Here is a 21,420-nt window from a genome sequence, read left to right as displayed (position 1 = left end):
AATCCGAAATAAACCTCACAAAATCATCATGCTGATTATTGGATACCAAACAAGGAAAAAGAAAGTAGAAATTTGGAGTGCACAAAATCATCATGCTCGTCTCCCCAGTCCGGAGTAGGTACCGGTCTGATTTTCAGATCCGGTGTGGAAGGGTTGGTGGGCGAATAATCCGGCTCCTTTTGAGGATCGTCCGACGATGATGTTTTTTTTGGTCTTGCTCCGTTGGCTGTTTTTCGGGATTAAGATTGATTTGATGAAAAGGGATCCCTGTTTTCTTGCTTATTCAGTGATCAGGCTTCGTTCCCGTAGGTGCTTATTCTCTATTACGGTGAACGACTCTATTGGTCAAACTTTGTGTGTCGACTCTGCTTTGCATTATGTACTTATTTCTCGGTGGTAGAGTTTAGATTCCTGCTTCTTGTTTTTTGTTTAGCCTGTATCTCTACCTTCTCGGTGGATTCCTGTATTTGCTGATGGGCACTTTTATTGAAATGAAACTGATTGGCTTGTCAAAAAAGGGCGCAAAACCACAGAGTGACTTCTGGCTTTAGTGCATGGTACGTGCAAAGGGAGCAAAACGACTGTGTTTTGAGGGGTGGGCAGGGGCTGCTGCCCATCCGCACAGCAGAGCGCCCGCCTTCGTTTACATCGCTCCTCTTTCTTCCCGCACGCGAGAGAGAGAGAGAGAGAGAGAGAGACCTTGTTTATCTCTCAGACGTTGTTTGGCTGGGAGTTAATTGAACAAGCCTAAGCCTAATCCAAAGGATGTTGGCGCCGGCGTCTCCAACAGGAACCTATATGCCCCAATTACTATGCAGTTCTGGATTAGGAACTAGAGAGCAAGGAATAGGATATCCAAGGAGTCAATTGAATCCTTCTCGGCCGTATCCCACCAGTTACCCTCCTCTGTCCAGATTCAGTACCACCAGACCCGTTCGTCTATCCCTATCTTCTCCAAGGAGGTAACTTTACCGACCTCTTCTTCTCCGGTTACCATATTCTCTTTCTATCACTTATGGGTTTTCCCAGCTTTATGGGTTCCTTGAGTAAAAGCTTAATTTTTTTACGAAGCACTCCAATAGGCAAACCCAAACACGACCATAGGTTTGAGTAAATAGTTCATTATGAATGATGTTGTTGGTCATTTGAGGGAGGGAATAGCTTTGTATTAAAGTCTGAGTAAAATTTTTGAGTTTCCTTGATTTGCAAAAGTAAAAATTTCAAGTAAAACTCAATTTGTTTACTATGGGTTCCTCGAGCATCTCCAGCTTTTACTCAAAATTTTACTCCACGGTATTAATGGTATTGTTGTAAATTTTTCAGTGTTGTAAAATTTGAGTAATAAAATTTGAGTTTCCTTGATTTGGAAAAGTAAAAGTTTAAGTAAATCCCAATTTGATAACCATATTCTCTTTCCTTTTCGCATGGGTATTCCCAGCTTTATGGGTTCCTTGAGCATCTCCAGCTTTTACTCAAAATTTTAGTCCAGTTTGAGTAAAAACTTTATTTTTTATGATAGGCTTAACAAGGGGTGGAGCCAGAATTTTGGATATGGGGTGTCAAAATTTTAACAATAGCAATTTAGGGAAAATTAGAAGCTCTATTGTGGTGTCAAAATAGCAAATATTAGGTGCAAAATATGATATTTTTGATTGACAAATCAAAGATACTTGTCTTTTAGTAGCTCCGCCCATGGGCATACCCACATGAAAGCACAAGTTTGAGTGAATCGTTCGTTAATGATATAGTTGCAAAATTTAGAGGGAGGAAATAATAGCTTTGTAAAATCTGAATAAAAATTAGGATTTTCTTGAGTAAAATTTAACTAGAACTCAATTTGGTATGAGTTAGAGCAGTGGGTTTTGGGAGGTTTAGTCAGATTTTGGTTTTGAGTAAAAAGAGATGAAGAGTAAGGGCTGGAGGTGCTTTTAATTGTGGAACACTTGTGCAATGCTATATTATTCAATCCAATTACAACTCCTTTGGATGGTAAGAAAGTGTGTGGAAAAAAAGAATAGAAGAATCATGTCACTTGTTTGGATTATCAGAAGAGGTCAGAGAAGATGAGAAATGAAGAAAAAGGAACTTTATTGGCCCATGCTTAGTTCTCACCAAATCTCAATCCGTTCCCTTTCTCACAATCTAAAGGGCCTGTAGCTAAAGCTTCAGCAAAATATGCGGCAATAGTGTACTCTAAATAACAGAGCATATGAATCTGGGGGAGAAATTACCCAGCAGAGAAGTGGCAATCATTGTAGAAAGCAGAAAATAAAAGAAACAGACTTTGTAAAATTGAAGAACCTGATTTGTGAGCTTTTCAGATGGCCACAGAACAGGTTTTCAATGTGGAATGCTAGAGAAGGAGTAACTTCAGAAACGTGGCTTGTGTGTCGGTACATAGATACTCTTCATGTTTCAAAATGGTGGTTAGATTTTCGGGCAATGTTCTTGAAAGAAGAAGTGTCCAATTTTTTGCTATGGGAACTAGTCAGAAAATTTGTCAATTTACATTCTTTTTGTTTTATATAGTTTCTTCAATGGTAAATTAAGGGAATTAGTATGAAATGACTCAAATGAGGGCAGTTGTTTCCATCGAATGAACTTTACATCATGTCTTGAAGTATTCTCTATCGAATCAGGATCCTCTCATGGGTTTCTTTCATTGTGTGATCTCTGGTGTGATCTTCACATGAAGAGAAATGAGACCCACAACAGATCCATTTAATGGTCCGAGCCATTCATTTTCGAGGTCTCAATGTAAAATTTATTCATTAAAAAAACCAAGGTTTATCAGGCATTCGTTATGTTTGTCACATGAGAAACAAACGGCTGGAATCTTATGAACCATTTTTATTTTGACTGTCCATTTCTCTCGAGTGGATACGATAGGCTTATATACTTATGGATACTACGTTAACCTGATTTTTCGCCTGGATAATTTACACATTGGGGCCTAAAATGAACAACTCAGATTATCAAAATGGATTGTGGTTCCTTTTCTCTTGAATAAGGATAAGATCATAAGTTGTTTCTTCTTTCCCTTGTTTTTCGTCGCATGAGAAACAAACGGCCGGAATCTTATGAACCATTTTTATTTTGATGGTCCATTTCTCTCAAGTAGATACGATAGGCGTATATACTTATGGATACTACGTTTACCTGATTTTTCGCCTGGATAATTTACACATTGGGACCTAAAATGAACAACTCAGATTATCAAAATGGATTGGGGTTCCTTTTCTCTTGGATAAGGATAGGATCATAAGTCATTTTTTCTTTCCCTTGTTTTCTCTTGCTGAGAATTTTGGAGGTGGGGGATTGTTTTCGTATGTGTGAACTGCAAGTCCCTTGCTCATTGTTTCTTCAGTTTTTCAAATTTTGATGCGGAGCAGAGGGATGTGCAATTTTCTTGTGGTTAATTCTCAGTCGTCTTTCCACACGTGCTACTCACTTAGCTTGTATTTATTCTTTTAATCGTCCATATTCCTTTTTGTGCAGTTATAGCAAAAATTTTGATGTTTCAGTTAAAAGTACTGCCTGGTGCACCAGTCAGCATTGTATGAGTTTCCATCTTAGAATGCTCTTGAGTTAGTTTCACTCCTTGACAGCATAATAAAAGAGATAGTGTGCTGGTGGTGGTTGTTTATGGTGTCAAATGGATTTTTTCATATTCTCTAGTGTTGGATGTAATAATTTTTTTTCTCTGCCTGTGGTTGTGAAGGTGGTCCAGTAATGGAGGAATTGGTGGGCCAGTACATTCTAGGAAGGAATGCAATATCCGGAAATGGCATACCACCATGCTTGATGAACATTCGGCCCGAGCGTCAGATCAACATAAATGTTTCTGTGGCCTACGTTATCGGCCCAGAAGACAGATTGGTGTCAATGGATTTACATCAAGAGTCTTTTCAGACAAATCTTCTTTTCACTTATCCGGGCATAGATTTGGCAACGGCGTTGTAAGTGACTACTGCAAATTCATTTCATTGTTCATAAACATAGGCCAAATTGCCATGAGTGAGTTGTACCCCTCCGAGCATCCTCAATTAGGAGACCAACATGTCATGTTCATATGTCTATCCCTTTTCAACCAGATTAAGATCATCTTATTTGATTCCAATATCTTAGTTCTGCGACTGTTGATTGTGTTTTTCATAAGTTGAGCTCTTATCATTGTTGTTGACTTATTGCTATTTTATGTATTATTTAAATGCTGGAGAATCATTTGTGATATGCAACGTTTGATCGTGACTTGTTGATCCAAGTTGAGAGCGTTGTAGTAATCAAAGGAAACAAAAAATTGAGCTGTGTTTTGCCTGCAACTTCAGTACTCTCCAGCATACTAATGCAAACCTTTCTGCAGCACTTCCGCAGTATTTGACAGCTCCACCATGTTTGGTGATAACTGGAAACATGGCTTCCTTGTGTTGCTATTTTTTGCTATTATATTAAGCGCAACGATTTTGATTGGAACATAAGCAGATAATTGATGCACATTGTTGTAAGTTGTAACGTATTTAGTTGTTTCATGTTTGTGGGGTGTTTACTGGTTAACAGTAGGTAAACCATTAAAGGGTATCCAAATCACCTTGTCAAATCAATTGCTGCAATGAGATGGTTTTAAGGCACTTAGGTGATTGCTACTAAGAACCACGAGTACGTGTATGGAACACTAATCGATGCAATAAGGACACATGTCACAGCGATTTTCAAAAGATCAAGAAATGATTTGGCTTGGGGACAACAACAAATGATGTATTTGTGAGTATGGAGAGAGTGGTAACTGCTTCATTTGAGGTTGCAAGTACATGGATATTACATTATACCAAAATAATGAGAGATCTTTTGCTCGTTTGATATGTTGGAAAAGGGGTGTGAACAAAAACTCTTCGATAGCTATATTAATGAGCTCTATGGATTTCATTTGGAGCTTTTGATTTCAGAGTTCCCAGGATTAATAGCCATGTGTCGGAAGCTGTGTTTTGAAAAAGCTAACAAAGAAAACAATAGAATGTGTCTGTATACCTGAGGCAGTCTCATACATTTTAAATTGAAGAGGTGAAATCAGGCTGCCCAGCTGGAGTTTAAACTCTAATTTTCTTCCTTGCCCATAACTTCTGGGAGTAGGATGATAGGGATGGCATCTGTTGAAACAATATGATGTACCGTGATTGGTTCTTTTATGTAAGAGGCCCATGCACATGCTGTTCTTTTAATATTATTGGTTCTTTTTTGATGTACCGTTATTGGTTCTTTTAGGGTAGTGATAATACCAAAACTGTTTTTGTTGGTGTCAAAACTCCAGTGCATAAAAATCTTGTACACTGCACATGGTACAAGCTTTTTGTGCACTAGAGTTTTGGCACCAACAAAAATAGTTTTGGCATTATCATTTCTCTTCTTTTATTGGTTCTTTTAGTTTTTGGGGGTTTAGGGCTTTTGGTTGGTCTCGGACCAGCGATTGGGTCTCGGGTAGTGTTGGAGATTAAGTAATTTTAATTTCCTTTCTGGCCTTGTCCTTTTAATCTTTGTAATTTTGCAGAGATTAATAAAAAAAAATTGCCAATCAAAAAAGAAAAAAAGGAGAGGCCCATGCACATAAATGGGTGTGGGCATGTTATTTTATTAGTGTTTCCATTTAGGATGCATGTGTTATACAAGACTTCTTGCATACTATCATTCAAACCTGGTTGTGCATTTGCCTGTATTTCCTGGAATTGGAAAACTCTTTTTGGGATGAAAATATTTTAAATTGTGGAAGACTACTTGAAAGAGATGTTTCTAATCTTTAATTAAGTTATTATTTCTGCTTTAGACCCAAAAGGCCTTCGTTTTGTGATCCGATTTTGTGGGATGCTCAATTATAGTATTGGATTATTAGTTATTACTTTCTTTTCGGCATTCGTGGAAATTCTCTTCTTTGATGTCTAGTTAGCTCTTTGAAGGTTTTTCTGTGACATACTAAAATGTGTATGGTATTTTTTTCTGTCCATGCTTGCAAGACAATTTGTTTGACTGGCATCGCCTGTTTGTGCTTAGGTAAAGCAAGTTCACATTCCACATGCAACCGTGGGTCCGGATGAGCCTCATGCAGCAAGTACTATCATGCCGGGTGGTATTTTAGAGGAACAAAGTCTTGATTCGTTGGATCTTGAGATGGAAAGAATAGAATTGGAGAGGATTTTGAGTTCCAAACTTCCTTCGCATCCAAAGTTATATAGGGGACAACTGAGGAATGGACTGCGCTATCTTATTTTGCCAAATAAGGTTCCAGCAAACAGGTAACACCCAACTAGAACACGTGATATATCAGTCATTTTCGTATCTAGAAACATTTTTATCTGCAACAGTTGTCACAGCTACATCAAAGTAGAATAATGTGTAGATTTGAGTTATTATACTATATGAAAATGACAAGGAAAAAGTATACTTCTGATCTTATTTCTCGTGCTGGTGACATGGTCCCTTCGAGAAGAGAATAAGATTGTTGAGATGCCTTTGAATGAGAACTTCTTTCAAAGATCCGCTGTTGCTTCGTTGCTTTATTGTTTGCTTCGTTGCTTATTGTTTGCTTACGTACGGAATTGGATTTGCCTCGGGCTTGTTTGTTGTTTTTGTAGGATCCATCTCTCGAACCCTATCTATTTGTGATATACCTGGATTAGTTTCCGTGACCCTTGCCACTGATAGTTATAAAGGAAATCAATGAGTTAAGAGCTTGGTTGACAAGGACGGATGTATAACATTAATAATGGGTGGGCGCATATTTAATATTATTATCACATATGGGAAGTGTTGAGTTTGGATACATTAAAAATGCTATTCTTTTATTGGTCCAAAAACCCTTGTAAAATAGTTTACATAAATGCGCACTCACAAAGAAGCACATTCTTTCTTCTTATAGCCATCCACCTCCTCAAGGCTAGGATTATTTTCATCTAACAACTCACATTCTCGTTCTAGAATCCTCCAAGAAAATATCTTTCATTCACACATCTCCACAATATTCCAAAACTCTCCACACTAGTCTAGTAAATAGTAGAGTTTTCTACAATCTTGTAGAACATTCCAGAATTCTTTAGAATTTTCTAAAACTAACTTCCTTCAAAAAACTTCGAGAAAGATATATGACATTCTTCAATATTTAAGACTGTCGTAGAATAGTTTAGATTATTCTCCATTCTTCTATGGACTTCTCCATCATTCTAGAATACTCTATAACACTCTTAAACCTTCTAAACTTTTTTAGGATTCTCTATCCTACTCCTTGTGGATGATTCGAGATCGATGGAGAGTTAGATGTTTACTCTCAACAAGACGTACATATTACAGAAAATGTACTAAAAAAAATAATCATAGATATTTTCGATCAACTTAGGCAATTATGAAAATGTAGACAAATATAATAGTATGTACATACGATATTATACCCGTAGCTATTGCAAAAGATAAAATATTAAACGTAATATTATTATTTTTTTTATGGATGCATAGAATCTTAAGAGGACGCATATGAAACTTTTGGAAAAAAAAAATCATGAATGGACGGATGTTAGATTTTCTTTTACAAACATTGGGCTGGCGAAGAGAGATAATTTTAAAATTTTCAAGACGAAAAATACTATGATTGTAAAGAAATTTTGGAACTTGGGTAGAGCGGTCACTCGGTCTCATTTGCCCCTCGGTCCATCATTGTTGGTTGAAAGTTAGGTGATTCCCCGAACCTTGAATTCCTCCCATCGACTTACAAGTCATCAACTGATGTGAAGTACCTTTTGTCGGTACCTTGGTTTCTTGTCATCAAACTGACAAAATTTGGATGTAGAAGCCATGTCATTTAGTCATTGGATCGGCACAGTAAGTCATAATGACGGTTCTGCAGTGGAGTTATAATGATTGTTCTCCACTTGTTTCATGACCTTAGATCTACTATTGTGAAGCTTGAATTTTTAGAGAGGAATAGATGATTTGTTACTGATTTGATGCTTGTTGAGTATCTTGGTATTGCTAGAACTTAGAATCTCTTTTTACTAGTTCTTTTTTTCCTATTATATATTTGGTTGCTATTTGCATTACTCATGAAACAGAACTAGGGGTCGTCACCGATTGTGTCTGGGCTGGGTAAGACCACGAAGTCAAACCCAAGCCCAACCCTGTGGGCTTTCATTATTTGGTAGGCCAGGCTTCGTGCGCAAAGTGTAATTTCAAGCCCAACCCATGGGCTAGGCGGGCTTGTGACACGACCTTTACTTGATCCAGAGCAAGGATATGAAATAGTGGCCCAAATCTTGCAAGATTTTTGCTCTATTTCTTTGTTCGATGATGTTTGGTTGTGAGGCTTGGCAGTTGCACTACAATGTATAGGGCCTTTTTGTTCTGTGGCCTTCTTTTGTATATGAGTGGCATTCCCTTAATGCCTTTTCTCTAATATAATTAATTACTCATCCAAAAAAAAAAAATTGTTTGGTCCAAGGAAGTGCGGGATTGGGTTACAAAGTTGGGTCAAATTTGAAGTTTTCGTGGGAAATATGTAGTACATATGCAAACATGGGACGCGGCATTAACACTTCAACAAGCATATTTCCAAAACTAGGCTAATTAGATAAATTGAAATAATAAAAATTGGGCTTGTTAGAGCTTGTCCCACATTGGTTAACTATAATCTCCAAAACAAGTACTCCCTCCGTCCCAGTTTGTTTGTCCAATTTCTACATGTGTGCCTTTTAAAAAATTGTCTATATCTCACAATGTATAATGTTTTACAAAATTTCGAGAACATCATATTTTAGACCTAATTGAGATCTATCAAACAAGATCCATATTGAATACAAAAAACATTATAAATTAAAACATATAGACAATTTTGTAGGAGGTCCCAAATAGTGAAAAGGGACAAACAAATCGGGACGGAGGGAATATATCATATATGAGCCTGGGCGGGGTCTTCACCATTGCCAATTGGTTTTTAGTTGGATGCTTTAACATGATATCAGAGCTAGGATTACGGAGCCTTTTGGACAGACTCGATTGCCCCATTGTCCATTGTTTGTGCCTTAAGTGCACATTGTTTGGTTGTTTGTAATCCCTATGTTGTGGATCCGTCTCCATGAGCAAATCAGGGGTTGCACGTGAGGGGAAGTGTTAGAGCTTGTTCCACATTGGTTAATTCTAACCTCCAAAACTAGTATGTGAGTTTCGGTGGCCTCTCCACTCATTGCCAATTGGTTTTGAGTTGGATGCTTGAACAAGGCTTATATTAGAAATTTAGAACTAACATCCATGTATTTTCTTTTTATAATTATCATTATGCAATTTTCAAAAGTGTTGCTAGTTGTAAGTTGTAATTGTAACATAAATACTCATTCACTCGTGTCTTTGTTATCAATGAACCATCATTCAATCACCCCAAAAAGTCCTTAAGTTTAACAAATGTTTATTATTTAGCTAACCCTCCCCACATGGCGTGACTTGCAAGTGTCCATAAAGTGTTAGGTGACTGTTCATAAAGTGTCTTTGGGTGTCCGGACTCCAGAGCATAATCTAGAGTGTTTGCGGCATCTCCAAATGGAAAATCAGTGAGAAGAAATGGGATGCTTTCGATATGTCTGTCTGACACGTGGCTGAAGAGTGTTGGTGTCTCGTGAGTCTCCTACACTGGTATGTGTAAAGTCCCACATTGGCACTTCAAGAAAATGAAAGTGGTATATATGTGATTCCGACCCGCTACTATTAACATGAGGTTAACCCTTTGAGCCACGTACTTAGGCTAAGGGTTAGAAGGTCAGCTGGGGCGGGTCGTTACAGTTGGTATCAGAGTACAACCCTTGGTCTACATGGTTGGGGCCACCTCTAGAATCTGATACGAGCCTGATGATGTGTTGTACAGAACTAAGTGCTACACCATGACCTTAGTTGCATGAAGCGGGAGCGGTAGCGGGGGTGGGAGCGGGGGTATACGGAAGCTCCCAAGGGTGGTAGCGTGTATATATATTATGCAATAATATAGCATAGAGTATTCACTTTGAAGTACAATCAATTTAGGAAGTAAAAATATGGGCCAAGTCCTCCATAAGTATAAGAAATGGGCTAGTCTTACAATATATGATTTTTTTTTCAAGATATCATGACTTGGGCTAGGTATATGAGTTCATCAAAGATCAATTAATATTTTATAAAGCCAAGTGATAAATCCTAGTTTTTCTGTACAAAGTTCATGCCCAAGCTCCTATCTATGTAAGGAGCAAGCTCCCATCTCAATGGGAGCGGGTTCCCGTCAAGCTCCTTGGTTGGGAGTGCAAAAGTGAGCTCCCAAGGAGGGAGAGACACCACTTTAGGAGCTTCTTGCAACTAAGAACATGATCACCAGGGAAAGGTTGCTGGGCCAATGCAACGGGGACGTTGCAGCCAAGCTGAGGAGATTGTAAAGTCCCACATTGGCATTTCAAGGAAAATGAAAGTGGTATATATGTGATTCCGACCAGCTACTATTAACCTACTATTAACTTGAGGTTACCTTTTGAGCCACGCGCTTAGGCTAAGGGTTAGTAGATCAGCCGGGGCGGGTCGTTACTGGGAAGCAAAGTCCCACATGGCTTGGGTACCGAAGTAGTATGAAGAATATAAGCGTGAGGGTACCCTCACTTCAATAGCTAGCTTTTGGGGTTGAGTTCTACCCAAGACCATGTAATATGGTATCAGAGCCGGGTATGCCAAGGATGGGTAGGGTGTGTGTCCCTAGCCTACACGCGGCAGGTGCGTTCGAGTGAGCATGCTGGGCGTGAGGGAGGGTGTGAAGCGAAGTCCCACATCGCTTGGGTACCAAAATAGTATGAAAAATATAAGCGTGAGGAAACCCTCACTTCAATAGCTAGCTTTTGGGGTTGAGTTCTACCCAAGACTAATAGCTAGCTTTTGGGGTTGAGTTCTACCCAAGACTGTGTAATAGTTACAGTATGTGACCTCCGCGAAGTGTTAGTGCTTCAGAGTTGGAACATGGCGTGGATGTTCTGTATTTATGTCACTTTAATCATAGTCTTAGCTTGGAGATTTTTGTAGGCTATATTATCGCTGGACACTTTCAGTAGCTTTGTGTTAGATTTAAGCAGTTGTTTGGGAACTAAACAGTTGTTGTACTTGGAATAAATACTGAGGGATAGCAACTTGCTTAAGGAGAAGTGTAGGGGAGTGGCTAGCCAATGTTTTTAAAGATGGAAAATTTAAGAATGGTTGAGAGTAACCTTGTTCTACGCCATTCTAATTATATCATATATATAGTGATTCCTTATATGCACTGTACATGTATCTTGTATGCACATGCCTTCCTCAACCTCGTTGTGATTGTTTTCTTTCTGCAATTTTAGGTTTGAAGCTCACATGAAAGTTCATGTGGGATCTATTGATGAAGAAGATGATGAGCAAGGCATTGCACATATGATCGAGCATGTCGCATTCCTTGGAAGTAAGAAGCGTGAGAAACTTCTTGGGACAGGGGCACGTTCAAATGCTTACACAGATTTCCATCATACCGTGTATCACATTCATTCACCAACTTGTACAAAGGTTTCTAGTATTTTCATTCATGGCTCCAATGTTTATTGTCAAAGAACTATGATTTATATGTCGAATCTATGATCTAGTATAATGCGCTTTTCTTGTCAGAGTTACTTAAATTGTCTACTTCTTGCCTTGCTTCTTCTCGACCAACGTATTGCATGACCTATTTAGCTATAGATAAATTCATATCCCATCCCCTTTTCACCAGGGCATCCTGGGTCAATTTAGGCCTTCTCGTCTTCCTAGCATTTTAGCTACCAATAATGTTTTCAATTTTCGTTACTGTTGCATTTACTTCAGTTTGGCGTATTCATTATGTTTTCATTTCTAATCCTACCTCCTCTAGTCTTACCACATGTCCACCTCAATATCCTCTTTTCAGCTCTAGTCATCTGATCTATGTGACGTCTCTTACATGCCCAATGTTGTACCATGTAGCCACACGGGCCTTATAGCTGTTCTATACAATTTTCCTCTGGATTGTGCAGTTTAGTAGATAATTTTCACAAAAATGAAATGCTTAGAACACGTAGTATAGTTTGCACAGCTCATTTATAGTGTTGTTTGTTTACCTCTGGATTTGAAATATAATTAGTAAGTTTCTTATTGGCACAGAGATATAATGGTCTTTTGTAGAGTAGAATGTGGATTCTTTTTACTGATTCTGTGGTTATTGCATGGTAGGACTCGGATGATGATCTACTTCCGCCTGTTCTTGATGCTTTGAATGAGGTATTTAACGATGTCCTTAAATATATTGAGGTGCATGGTGATGTAACAAAAAGATTTAGGAACTATTATAGAAGTAGCCTTTATGAAATAAAAACCGATGATATACTGAAATATGGTGCATCTAACATTCCATTTCTCTCTCATGGATACAGATAGTTTTTCACCCACAGTTTCTGGCTTCTCGGGTTGAGAAAGAAAGAAAAGCGATATTATCAGAACTACAGATGATGAATACAATAGAATACCGTGTTGATTGCCAGGTATACAATTAGGAAATCAGCGAGTTTTTGATTCCATTTTTTGTCCTATGTGTCCTGCATAACACCTCTTCGTTTGTTTTCTTTTTCTTTTTGGTGAGCATAGTTGCTACAACATTTGCATTCTGAAAACAAGCTGAGCAAGAGATTTCCTATTGGGTTGGAAGAGCAAATTAAGAAGTGGGATGCCGATAAGATAAGGAAATTCCATGAGCGTTGGTACTTTCCAGCAAATGCTACCTTATTCATTGTGGGGGACATTGACCACATTTCTAAGACAGTTTACCAAATTGAAGTACGTCAATGCCTATATTTATTTTCTTTGGTTGACGATCATCTGCTTCTCTAAATGTATGTAATGCAGTTAAGTGAATATGTAAATGCGCTCATGATATTAAGGCTAATCTTTGAGCGGTTGTTGTTGTTATTGTTTATTTACTTAATTTGTATTATTCAGGCTGCTTTTGGGCAAACTGGCCCAGGAAATCAGACAGTCACAACATCTACACCTAGTGCATTTGGTGGAATTGCTAGTTTCCTTGTTCCTAAGCTTCCAGCAGGACTGGCTGGCAATTTTTCCCAAGACAAATCAGTTGGTTCTATTGAGCAGTCAAAGATTTTACAAAAGGAAAGGCACGCAGATCGCCCTCCTGTTGAGCATAATTGGTCCATCCCTTGGAGTAATGAGAATGTAAAGCCTCCCCAGATATTTCAGCATGAGTTGCTTCAGAACTTCTCCATTAATATGTTCTGCAAGGTATGGAAATAACCTAGTTTTCTTTTTTTAGGCATAGAGTTGTAATGTGTGGACCTAATTATGAGATGCAATTTTAATGCCACCTCGCTTTTTTTGAAAATTTGTTTCTTGGTGATGTCTTTCACATTGAGCTATGAAGTTTAACAGCACACTAAAAATGAAAAAGTCATTGTTTGCTCATTTGGTGGTCATAGAATGAATTAACCTGTTAACTGATGAAGATAAAGTCAAATAACATAGAAAAGTTTGAAAGAAGGGAAAAGATAATTAAAAACTTGCTGCCTTATCCCTATGATATGCTTTTTCATGCCCTTGTTTGTTTGATATTTTTGCCGCTCTTGTCAAATATAATGTGATTTCTTTGGCAGATTCCCGTTAATAAGGTCCAAACGTATGGCGACTTGCGTAATTTTCTGATGAAGAGGATATTTCTTTCTGCTCTTCATTTCCGGATAAATACCAGATACAAGGTGCATTTTTTTAATAAATTAAAGTCGTCTTCTATTTCATGATCGCTGTCTTGTCAATATAGTCATGAGACATATCTAGGTGGCAATTTTTTCCGTACTTGAGGGCCACTGATCAATAAGTTTACTATTGCGAGTTGTTAGTATCACCATAAATTGTTCTTGCACTGGAAGTTCTTTATTTCCATATGTATCTCTCCTCTTTCCTTGATTGGGTTTCTCTTCATCATCTTTCCGTAGATATTTTGTGGCATTTGGTTTTTTTTTTTTTTTTTTGAGAGAGAGAGAGTAGCGTGTAGTTGGGTAAAAAACTTGCAGACACAGCACACATATAGGGCTGTGACAGAGGAGTTGGAGAGCCAAGTAGGATAGCTGATTCAAATAAATGAGAACTGATGGCAGTTGTCGCATATATTTAAAGGTTACTGTCACTTTCATACAAGAATCTCAGCCCTTTGTTGTTAAAATGTTCTTTGACTCCCACACCATCCTCCTTTATTACATTGATGACTCTTTTCTCTTTTTGGGATCAGCAAGAATACAGTGTCCGGGATGGTGTTTAAAATTCTACAACTATTATGCATTGACAACAAACTGGAAGAAATGGTTCAGCTAGCTTATACAAGTTAGAGCTCCATACGGCTCTTCAGAGTTCAGTCTTTTGTTAGCTATGCTTCATTAATAGCTGTTCTTTTTGGGCTCTTTAAATCTTTCCGAAACCATTATTACGAGGCTTACATTTATGCATGCGAATCCTATCTTGAGCTGCTTTCTCTAATACAGTTTTGCTTTGAAAATGGTTGTATATTTGTAGACACCCATCTATATCTTTCTCAGTGTAATAATTAACTTGTGACCTGTATAGTTGCATTTGTTTAGCAAGTTTGCAATTTGTATTATCATTTTATTCAGCTCTGTTTATATTTTGTTTCAGAGTTCCAATCCACCATTCACCTCAATCGAATTGGATCATAGTGATTCGGGAAGGGAAGGCTGCACTGTAACTACTCTTACAGTGAATGCTGACCCGAAGAATTGGCAAAGTGCAATAAAAGTTGCTGTTAAAGAGGTTAGATTTTATGTCTTTGTTGCGTTTCTTCAATGGCAATTAGGTTTTGTTTATATTTGTGCTACCAGAGTATGATTGTGATGGTTTATCGTATCTTTGTTTATTCTGGTGCTACTTATTGTATTCTTTTTTGTTCGGCGCAGGTTCGAAGGCTTAAAGAGTTTGGTGTCACAAAAGGTGAATTAGCTCGTTATATGGACGCCCTTTTAAAAGATAGTGAACAGTTGGCGGCAATGATTGATAATGTGTCATCTGTGGATAATTTGGAGTTCATCATGGAGAGTGATGCGCTTGGCCATACAGTGATGGATCACAGACAAGGACATGAGAGTTTGGTTGCTGTTAGTGGAACAGTTACTCTGGAAGAAGTAATTTCTGTTCTTCTGATCATTTAGAATTGTTGAACTGCACTCTTCAAACTATGGTGTTTTGGTTGATGATATCATTGACACGGATGTATGTGCTTTAGGGTTCATTGTGTATTGATGGCAGTGTTCTATAAATTGCTAGGCGCTAGTTGGGCTGATGAGAGGCGCCTAGCGCTTAGGCCGCCTAGTCGATGAATAATCGCAGTCTAGAGATTAGTCAGTTTTTTATATGTTTACCTCCCTCCCCAAATGTTTGAACAAGAAATGTCATAAATGATAAATAAAGGAAGAAAAGAATAAAGTAACTAGTAACTAGTCAAATACATAGTTCGATATACAAAGTTCAAAACAAAATGAAATTAAGTACTTTACACATAAAGTTAGTATGTGATATAAATTTTGTTTTTGTTACAATAACATGTAACCGCTGTAGATTTTACTATTACCCATCTAGTCCTAAAACTTTTTCAAATTATGAAATAGGCCCGCCTAATTATCCCCCGCCTAACTGATTAATCCCGACTAATTCCTAACTAATCTTCAAAATGCCTAATCAACGCCTAGACCCTAGAATCTAGGCGTGTTTTTGGTATTACACATCTAATCCTAAATTTTTTCCGAATTATGAAATAGGCCCGCCTACTATCCCCCCGCCTAACTGATTAGTCCCGACTAATTCCCAACTAATGTACAAAATGCCTAATCAACGCCTAGACCCTAAAATCTAGGTGTTGATGGTTAGACATAGGGATGTGCCATCACTTCGTGTTGGAACTTGCATAGACACTGCAATGACCATAACGAGACAAGATGTTGGGGTTTCAATCATCTTGAGATTGTAATGATATTATTATAATGTGAGGATAATGTATGATCTAGGGTTCTCGTTATGAGTTTTCCCAATAGTTCAATAACCTAACCCTTGATTTCATCTCTTTCTTGAGATAGTGTTGTTGATTTTATAGAGCTAATGACATTTTCTTTTCCTTTGGTTAGGATAATGATAATGAAAAGTTTTGGTAGTGTTTACTTTAATTTCTGGTGATCCTGTACTTGTTTAGTGCCGCCTTGTAGATTACAGTTGATCCTGTGCTTACTTCCCTTCAACAATGTTGATGAACTTAAAGTTTTTGGTTAGTGACTATCTGGGATTGCAGGTTAATTCTGTTGGTGCCAAGGTGTTAGAATTTGTGGCCGATTTTGGAAAGCCATCTGCACCACATCCTGCAGCTATTGTTGCATGTGTTCCAAAGAGAATTCATGTTGATGGAATAGGAGAAGCTGAGTTTGAGATAACGCCAAGTGAAATAACAGCTGCTATTAGATCAGGGTTAGAGGAACCCATAGAGCCAGAGCCAGAGGTTTCCTTTGCTACAAACTTTGCTTGCTTGCACTTGAACATATTTTTCGTATGCTGATGCTAACTTATTCTTTGTTCATGGTTTGCAGCTACAGGTGCCTAAAGAATTAATAACTTCCCCACAGCTGCAGGAACTACGGTTGCAACATAGGCCATCTTTCATTCCTATAGCTCCAGAAAATGGCACTAAAATTTATGATACGGAAACAGGTATCATTCAGCGGCGTCTATCGAACGGAATTGGTGTGAATTACAAGGTAAATGAAAATCATGTTCATCGAGATCCTAGCAAGCAATGTTAGTGAAACTAATCTCTTTCTTTGTTAGTATTAGCGTTTGTGCCCCTTCTATGCACGAGATAAAAAAATTCCATTGGTTTATTTTCAGTCCCATGTATCGAACGGGCAAAAACGCTAGTTGATAAAAAAGATAGTTTAATATTTTATCCGGTCCCATGTTCGATGTACGCTAGTATTGGTCTCATTCTATACACTGAAAGACGTGATGAAAAATAAATTTGGAGTACCACGTGACGGTGCCCAGTGGCATAGAATAATTGTCTCTCTCCCTCTCCTATGTTACCCCCCCCCTCCCACTTCCCCACATCTCTCTCTCCCTCTCTTTCTTTTTATATACAAAGAAAAAAGTGAAAATTTCAGGAAATTAGGAATGAGGGTTTGAGGGCTTGTGGGGCTCAGACACATTTCTATAGTATATTGATCAGGGGTTTATGTGAATTGGATTAGTTTGTGGACCTGATCGAGGCAGTTAGGAGAACCCTTCCCTTGGTTTTAGAACTTAATGTACCATGTTTACATCTTTCTATGATGGATAGGTGTCAAGAAGCGAGACCAAGGGAGGTGTAATGCGACTTATAGTTGGTGGTGGCCGAGCAGCTGAAATGCCTAATTCAAAGGGTGCTGTTGTTTTGGGAGTTCGAACTCTAAGTGAGGGTGGTCGTGTTGGCAACTTTTCAAGGGAACAGGTACATAATCAACAATTGTGTGTGTGGATTTTGTGATTTTATACTTGTTTTCTACTGCATGATATATGCTTTGTCATATTAATAGCATTACGATGTAGCGGACCCTAATTGATTTGAATATAAGGTTAACACTTTGTTCTTTTACAAGTTTTGAGAAAAATTTTACAAGTTCAAGTTTTGAGAAAAACTTGTTACTCTCTGCATGGTTCTCGATTAGTTTCTCTATCTATCTCTCTTCACTCATTACCACTCATTACATTAATTTTTTCTCAAAACTCAAAACCAAATGAAGTGTTCGTTTTTCCTGGGTTTGGTGCAATCACTATGACTGGAGTTATGCTTGTGGTCAACCTACAGTTGTCATGCCTATTTAGCCGTTACCTATTTGTGGGGGTTTCTTGCATTAGTACTAACTTTGCTACCCAATGCATTTACATCCATTGTTATTGAATTATCATATAAGTGTGCCTAAAGGGGGCCAGAACCCTTAGATTATTTCCGTTTATATAATTCATCTGGATCTCATGTCAAATCGGTAGCTTTTATGATTTCTTCTTATTGGCCTTGATCACTTTGAATTCCAATTGCAATGTTTTTTCTTGCTGATTCTTGATGGTTTTTTTATCTTGGTGGTTCATTCATCAAGAGAAGAGTTTCCTCTTGCAAGTCTTGTTCTGATTCAAGTAGTGATAATCCAAGTGTACCACACTGTGTTACTAGAAGACATTGGTACCCTAGGAACACAGGTACCAAAACATGGTACAATATCCATTCCGAGATGATGAATTTAGCGATCCTACGTGATCCTACAAAATGTTAATAAATGGTCAAAATACCCTTAAAAAGGTGTTCCAGAAATAAGATTAGAAATAATATTTTGTTTTATCAGATGTTCACCATTTGGAAGAGGTGCATTTTTTTTCGTATTCTAAGTCGTAGAACCCTTCCCCTACTATACCATGTTTAGGGGATGTGGTGTACTGTGTTCTCCCTGTGTTCTCCCTTCTTCATACTGGAGCCTTGGTACCACGTTTTGAACCTTTCAATGGGATTTAGAAAGCAAATGATACTGGTTAAAGTTTTTGCTTGGTTGATGGTGGTTGTTTCCTTGCACAATGTTATATCAGGTGTTGGAGTGATGAGGAGAGCACTAACTGTTAGAATATAGTATTAGTAGTAATCCCACATTGCTTAGTTTACTTATTTAATATGTGAGTCGTCTATATAAATAAGATTGTTATGTGTTAGGGTTATTAACACCCTACACACTTTTCCTTCCTAAACATGATGGTATCAGAGCTGGTTCTTAACCCTAATCCTAAAATCCCACTGAAACCCTAACCTAGCCCTCAAAACCCTAACCCTAACCCTAACCTGAATATCCATCACCATAGTCGCAGTGAACAGTGTTCGTCGACATGAACAGTAGTCTTGAACAGTACCAGAAACCCCTCCACTCTCGTCTGATCTCCAAAACCCTTACAGACACCTTCAAAACCCAAAATCAGTGCTCGAAAACCCTAACCCAGCCTGCCCAGTTGCTGACAGCCCTTCAAAACCCTACCATGCTGTTGCTGACCTCCAGCATAGCATCTTCAGGTGCCGACAAGTCTTGTAGTCTTTTTTTTTTTTTTTGTGTTTTCTAGTTCCATCGCTCATGGCTGGTCAGATCTGTTCTCTGGTTCTTCCGATGGTGTGTACTGCAATCTGATAATCGTCTTTTTACTTCCTGTTTGCGTTTTTATGCTAACACCAAGAGCTGTTGGTGTTAGACTATTATTAGTATCAGTAGTTGTGGGTATTCGTATTAGTTGTTGGTAGTTGTTGCTGCTTGTTGATTTTGTTGGGTTTTCTTGACTGATTGTTAATTCGGTGCAATGGATGAGTCAAAGTCTGGTTCTACATCTGTTTCTAGTTCCACTATTGTTGGAAGTGTGTCTAGTTCTTCACGGTTTGGGAGAAGCTTTCTATTACTTCCACCCCATTGAATGGTAAAAATCATAGTTGTCAAATCGTGAATCGAATCAAGAATCGAAATGGTCATTTTTCGAATCGTGAATCGAATCGAATCGTGAATCGCTCTGATTCGGTCATGACTTCTATAATGCATAGAAACCTATGCTTATTGATTAGGGTAACAACAATATATACTACAAATGAAAGATTTAGGCCTAAATCAATAAATACTTTCTTCTAAATGATGATTTGATAATAACGTGGAATATTAGATAAGTTGCTTCTATTGCAACTACCAAGAGATGATGATTCGTAAAGCCTACTTATGGTTCTTTTTGTACGAAAGAGTTATAAGTACAAAACAAACCCTTAGAAGGTCTATAGGGTAGTTATATTCCATTTATCCTCCTCATTTTCGATTCACTCTTGTAATAAATCTCTTTTTCTTATTATCTATCCATATAACATAGACAAAAGATGACATATAACAATATTAGACCTTAAAAAAAATATTTGAACCCTTTTCAAACAACAAAAGAAGCAAAACAAGAGTAAAAAATGAATTTCGGAAATTTTAAGTGAATCGAACGATTCACTGATTCACTTACGATTCTCAGCTATTTTCCTATTCGGCAGCCTATTCGTATCGATTACCCACCGAATCGTATTGAATCGTACGATACGAATCGTAAATCACCGATTCATTTACGATTCTCAGCTATTTCCGATTCGGTAGCCTATTCGTATCGATTACCCACCGAATCGTATCGAATCGTACGATACGAATCGTGAAGATCATACGATTTGGACAACTATGGTAAAAATTATGTTGCTTGGGTTAAAGTAGTTGAAGTTTATTATTTGGGTCAGACACAGTATCATTATTTAATTGATCATCCCCCGCAAAGACTGCCTCTACTTATTCGGCATGGGAATCGGAGGATGCCCGGATTCAATCTGAGTTGTGGAATAGTATGGAAGAGCATATTGCTAGCATGCTTGTTTTCGTAGATACTGCCAAAAAGGTACGGACACAGGCTCAGGAGATGTATTCTAGTATTAACAATCTCCATCGGATGTATGATCTTCATCGGTCCTTTCCTATATCCAAGGGTGATTTATCTTTGGAAGCTTACGATGCCAAATTTCGCGGTATTTGTGAGGAGCTCAATATTTGCGAGCCTATTTCATCTGACATTCAGGTTATGCGACGCCAGCGTGAGCGTATGCAGGTTGCTCGATTGCATCATCCACCTATGATCATGTTAGTCCTTAGCTCTTGGGGTCTCGAGATTTACCTTCTCTCAGTGAGGTATTAAGTCGCCTTCGTCAGTCTTCTGTATCTGTGTCTACGCCTGCCCCCTCTCCTGATCGTTCAGCATTACCTTCCGCTATTTCTGGTAGTTTTGGCTCTTCCTTCAGCCGTGGCCGTGGTCGTGATTTTGGATTTAGTGGTCATGGTTTTGGTCGTGGTGTTGGTGGTCGTGACTCTAGTTTTGGTGCTCGTGGGGTTCGCGTGGGGGGGTGGCCGCCCTGGTCACGACCGTGATTTCAAGTTTTGTACTCATTGTTTCGGATCAAATCATACAGTGGAGTTCTGTTATGATCTTCATGGTTTTCCTTAGGCTCATCAGGTTGCTATCTCTCAGGATGCAGCACAACTTACTCATTCTTTTGCCAACAATGTGGTGGCTATCTCTGCAGAGGAATACCAGCGGCTTATGTCCATCCAGTCTCCAGCTGCGGGTTCTTCCTCCACTGCTACGCTTGCTCAGACAGGATCTCTATACGGGGAGGAAGATTGGTGGCGGTGTTGAACGTGGTCGTTGTGGTTGGTAGTAGCCAATTGGTTTTGTAGTTGGTTGCTTTTGGTTGTTGAAGTTGGTTGGTCATTGACGTTAGTTGTTATTGGTTGT

General features: G+C 38.4%; 1 protein-coding gene across 2 annotated transcripts in view; it reads left to right on the top strand.

Moving 5' to 3' along the window:
* The first annotated feature begins 528 nt into the window (after nucleotides 1–528).
* Nucleotides 529–21,420, top strand: part of LOC131316840 (stromal processing peptidase, chloroplastic-like) — a 37,609-nt gene continuing 16,717 nt past the window's right edge. For both annotated transcript variants that reach the window (XM_058346303.1, XM_058346304.1), the window contains exons 1-14: nucleotides 529–962; nucleotides 3,722–3,959; nucleotides 6,040–6,281; nucleotides 11,361–11,559; nucleotides 12,238–12,285; nucleotides 12,438–12,545; nucleotides 12,649–12,837; nucleotides 13,000–13,299; nucleotides 13,668–13,769; nucleotides 14,701–14,835; nucleotides 14,979–15,203; nucleotides 16,361–16,564; nucleotides 16,653–16,820; nucleotides 17,399–17,548. In XM_058346303.1, coding sequence (XP_058202286.1) covers nucleotides 766–962; nucleotides 3,722–3,959; nucleotides 6,040–6,281; nucleotides 11,361–11,559; nucleotides 12,238–12,285; nucleotides 12,438–12,545; nucleotides 12,649–12,837; nucleotides 13,000–13,299; nucleotides 13,668–13,769; nucleotides 14,701–14,835; nucleotides 14,979–15,203; nucleotides 16,361–16,564; nucleotides 16,653–16,820; nucleotides 17,399–17,548 — 2,505 coding nt within the window. In that variant the 5' untranslated portion in view covers nucleotides 529–765. The remainder of the gene's footprint in view (nucleotides 963–3,721; nucleotides 3,960–6,039; nucleotides 6,282–11,360; nucleotides 11,560–12,237; nucleotides 12,286–12,437; nucleotides 12,546–12,648; nucleotides 12,838–12,999; nucleotides 13,300–13,667; nucleotides 13,770–14,700; nucleotides 14,836–14,978; nucleotides 15,204–16,360; nucleotides 16,565–16,652; nucleotides 16,821–17,398; nucleotides 17,549–21,420) is intronic.

The sequence above is a fragment of the Rhododendron vialii genome, chromosome 2a (assembly GCF_030253575.1).
Source record: "Rhododendron vialii isolate Sample 1 chromosome 2a, ASM3025357v1".
Taxonomy (NCBI): domain Eukaryota; kingdom Viridiplantae; phylum Streptophyta; class Magnoliopsida; order Ericales; family Ericaceae; genus Rhododendron; species Rhododendron vialii.
The sequence above is the reverse complement of the archived record's forward strand: the minus strand, read 5'-3'. Positions and strand labels throughout refer to the sequence as shown.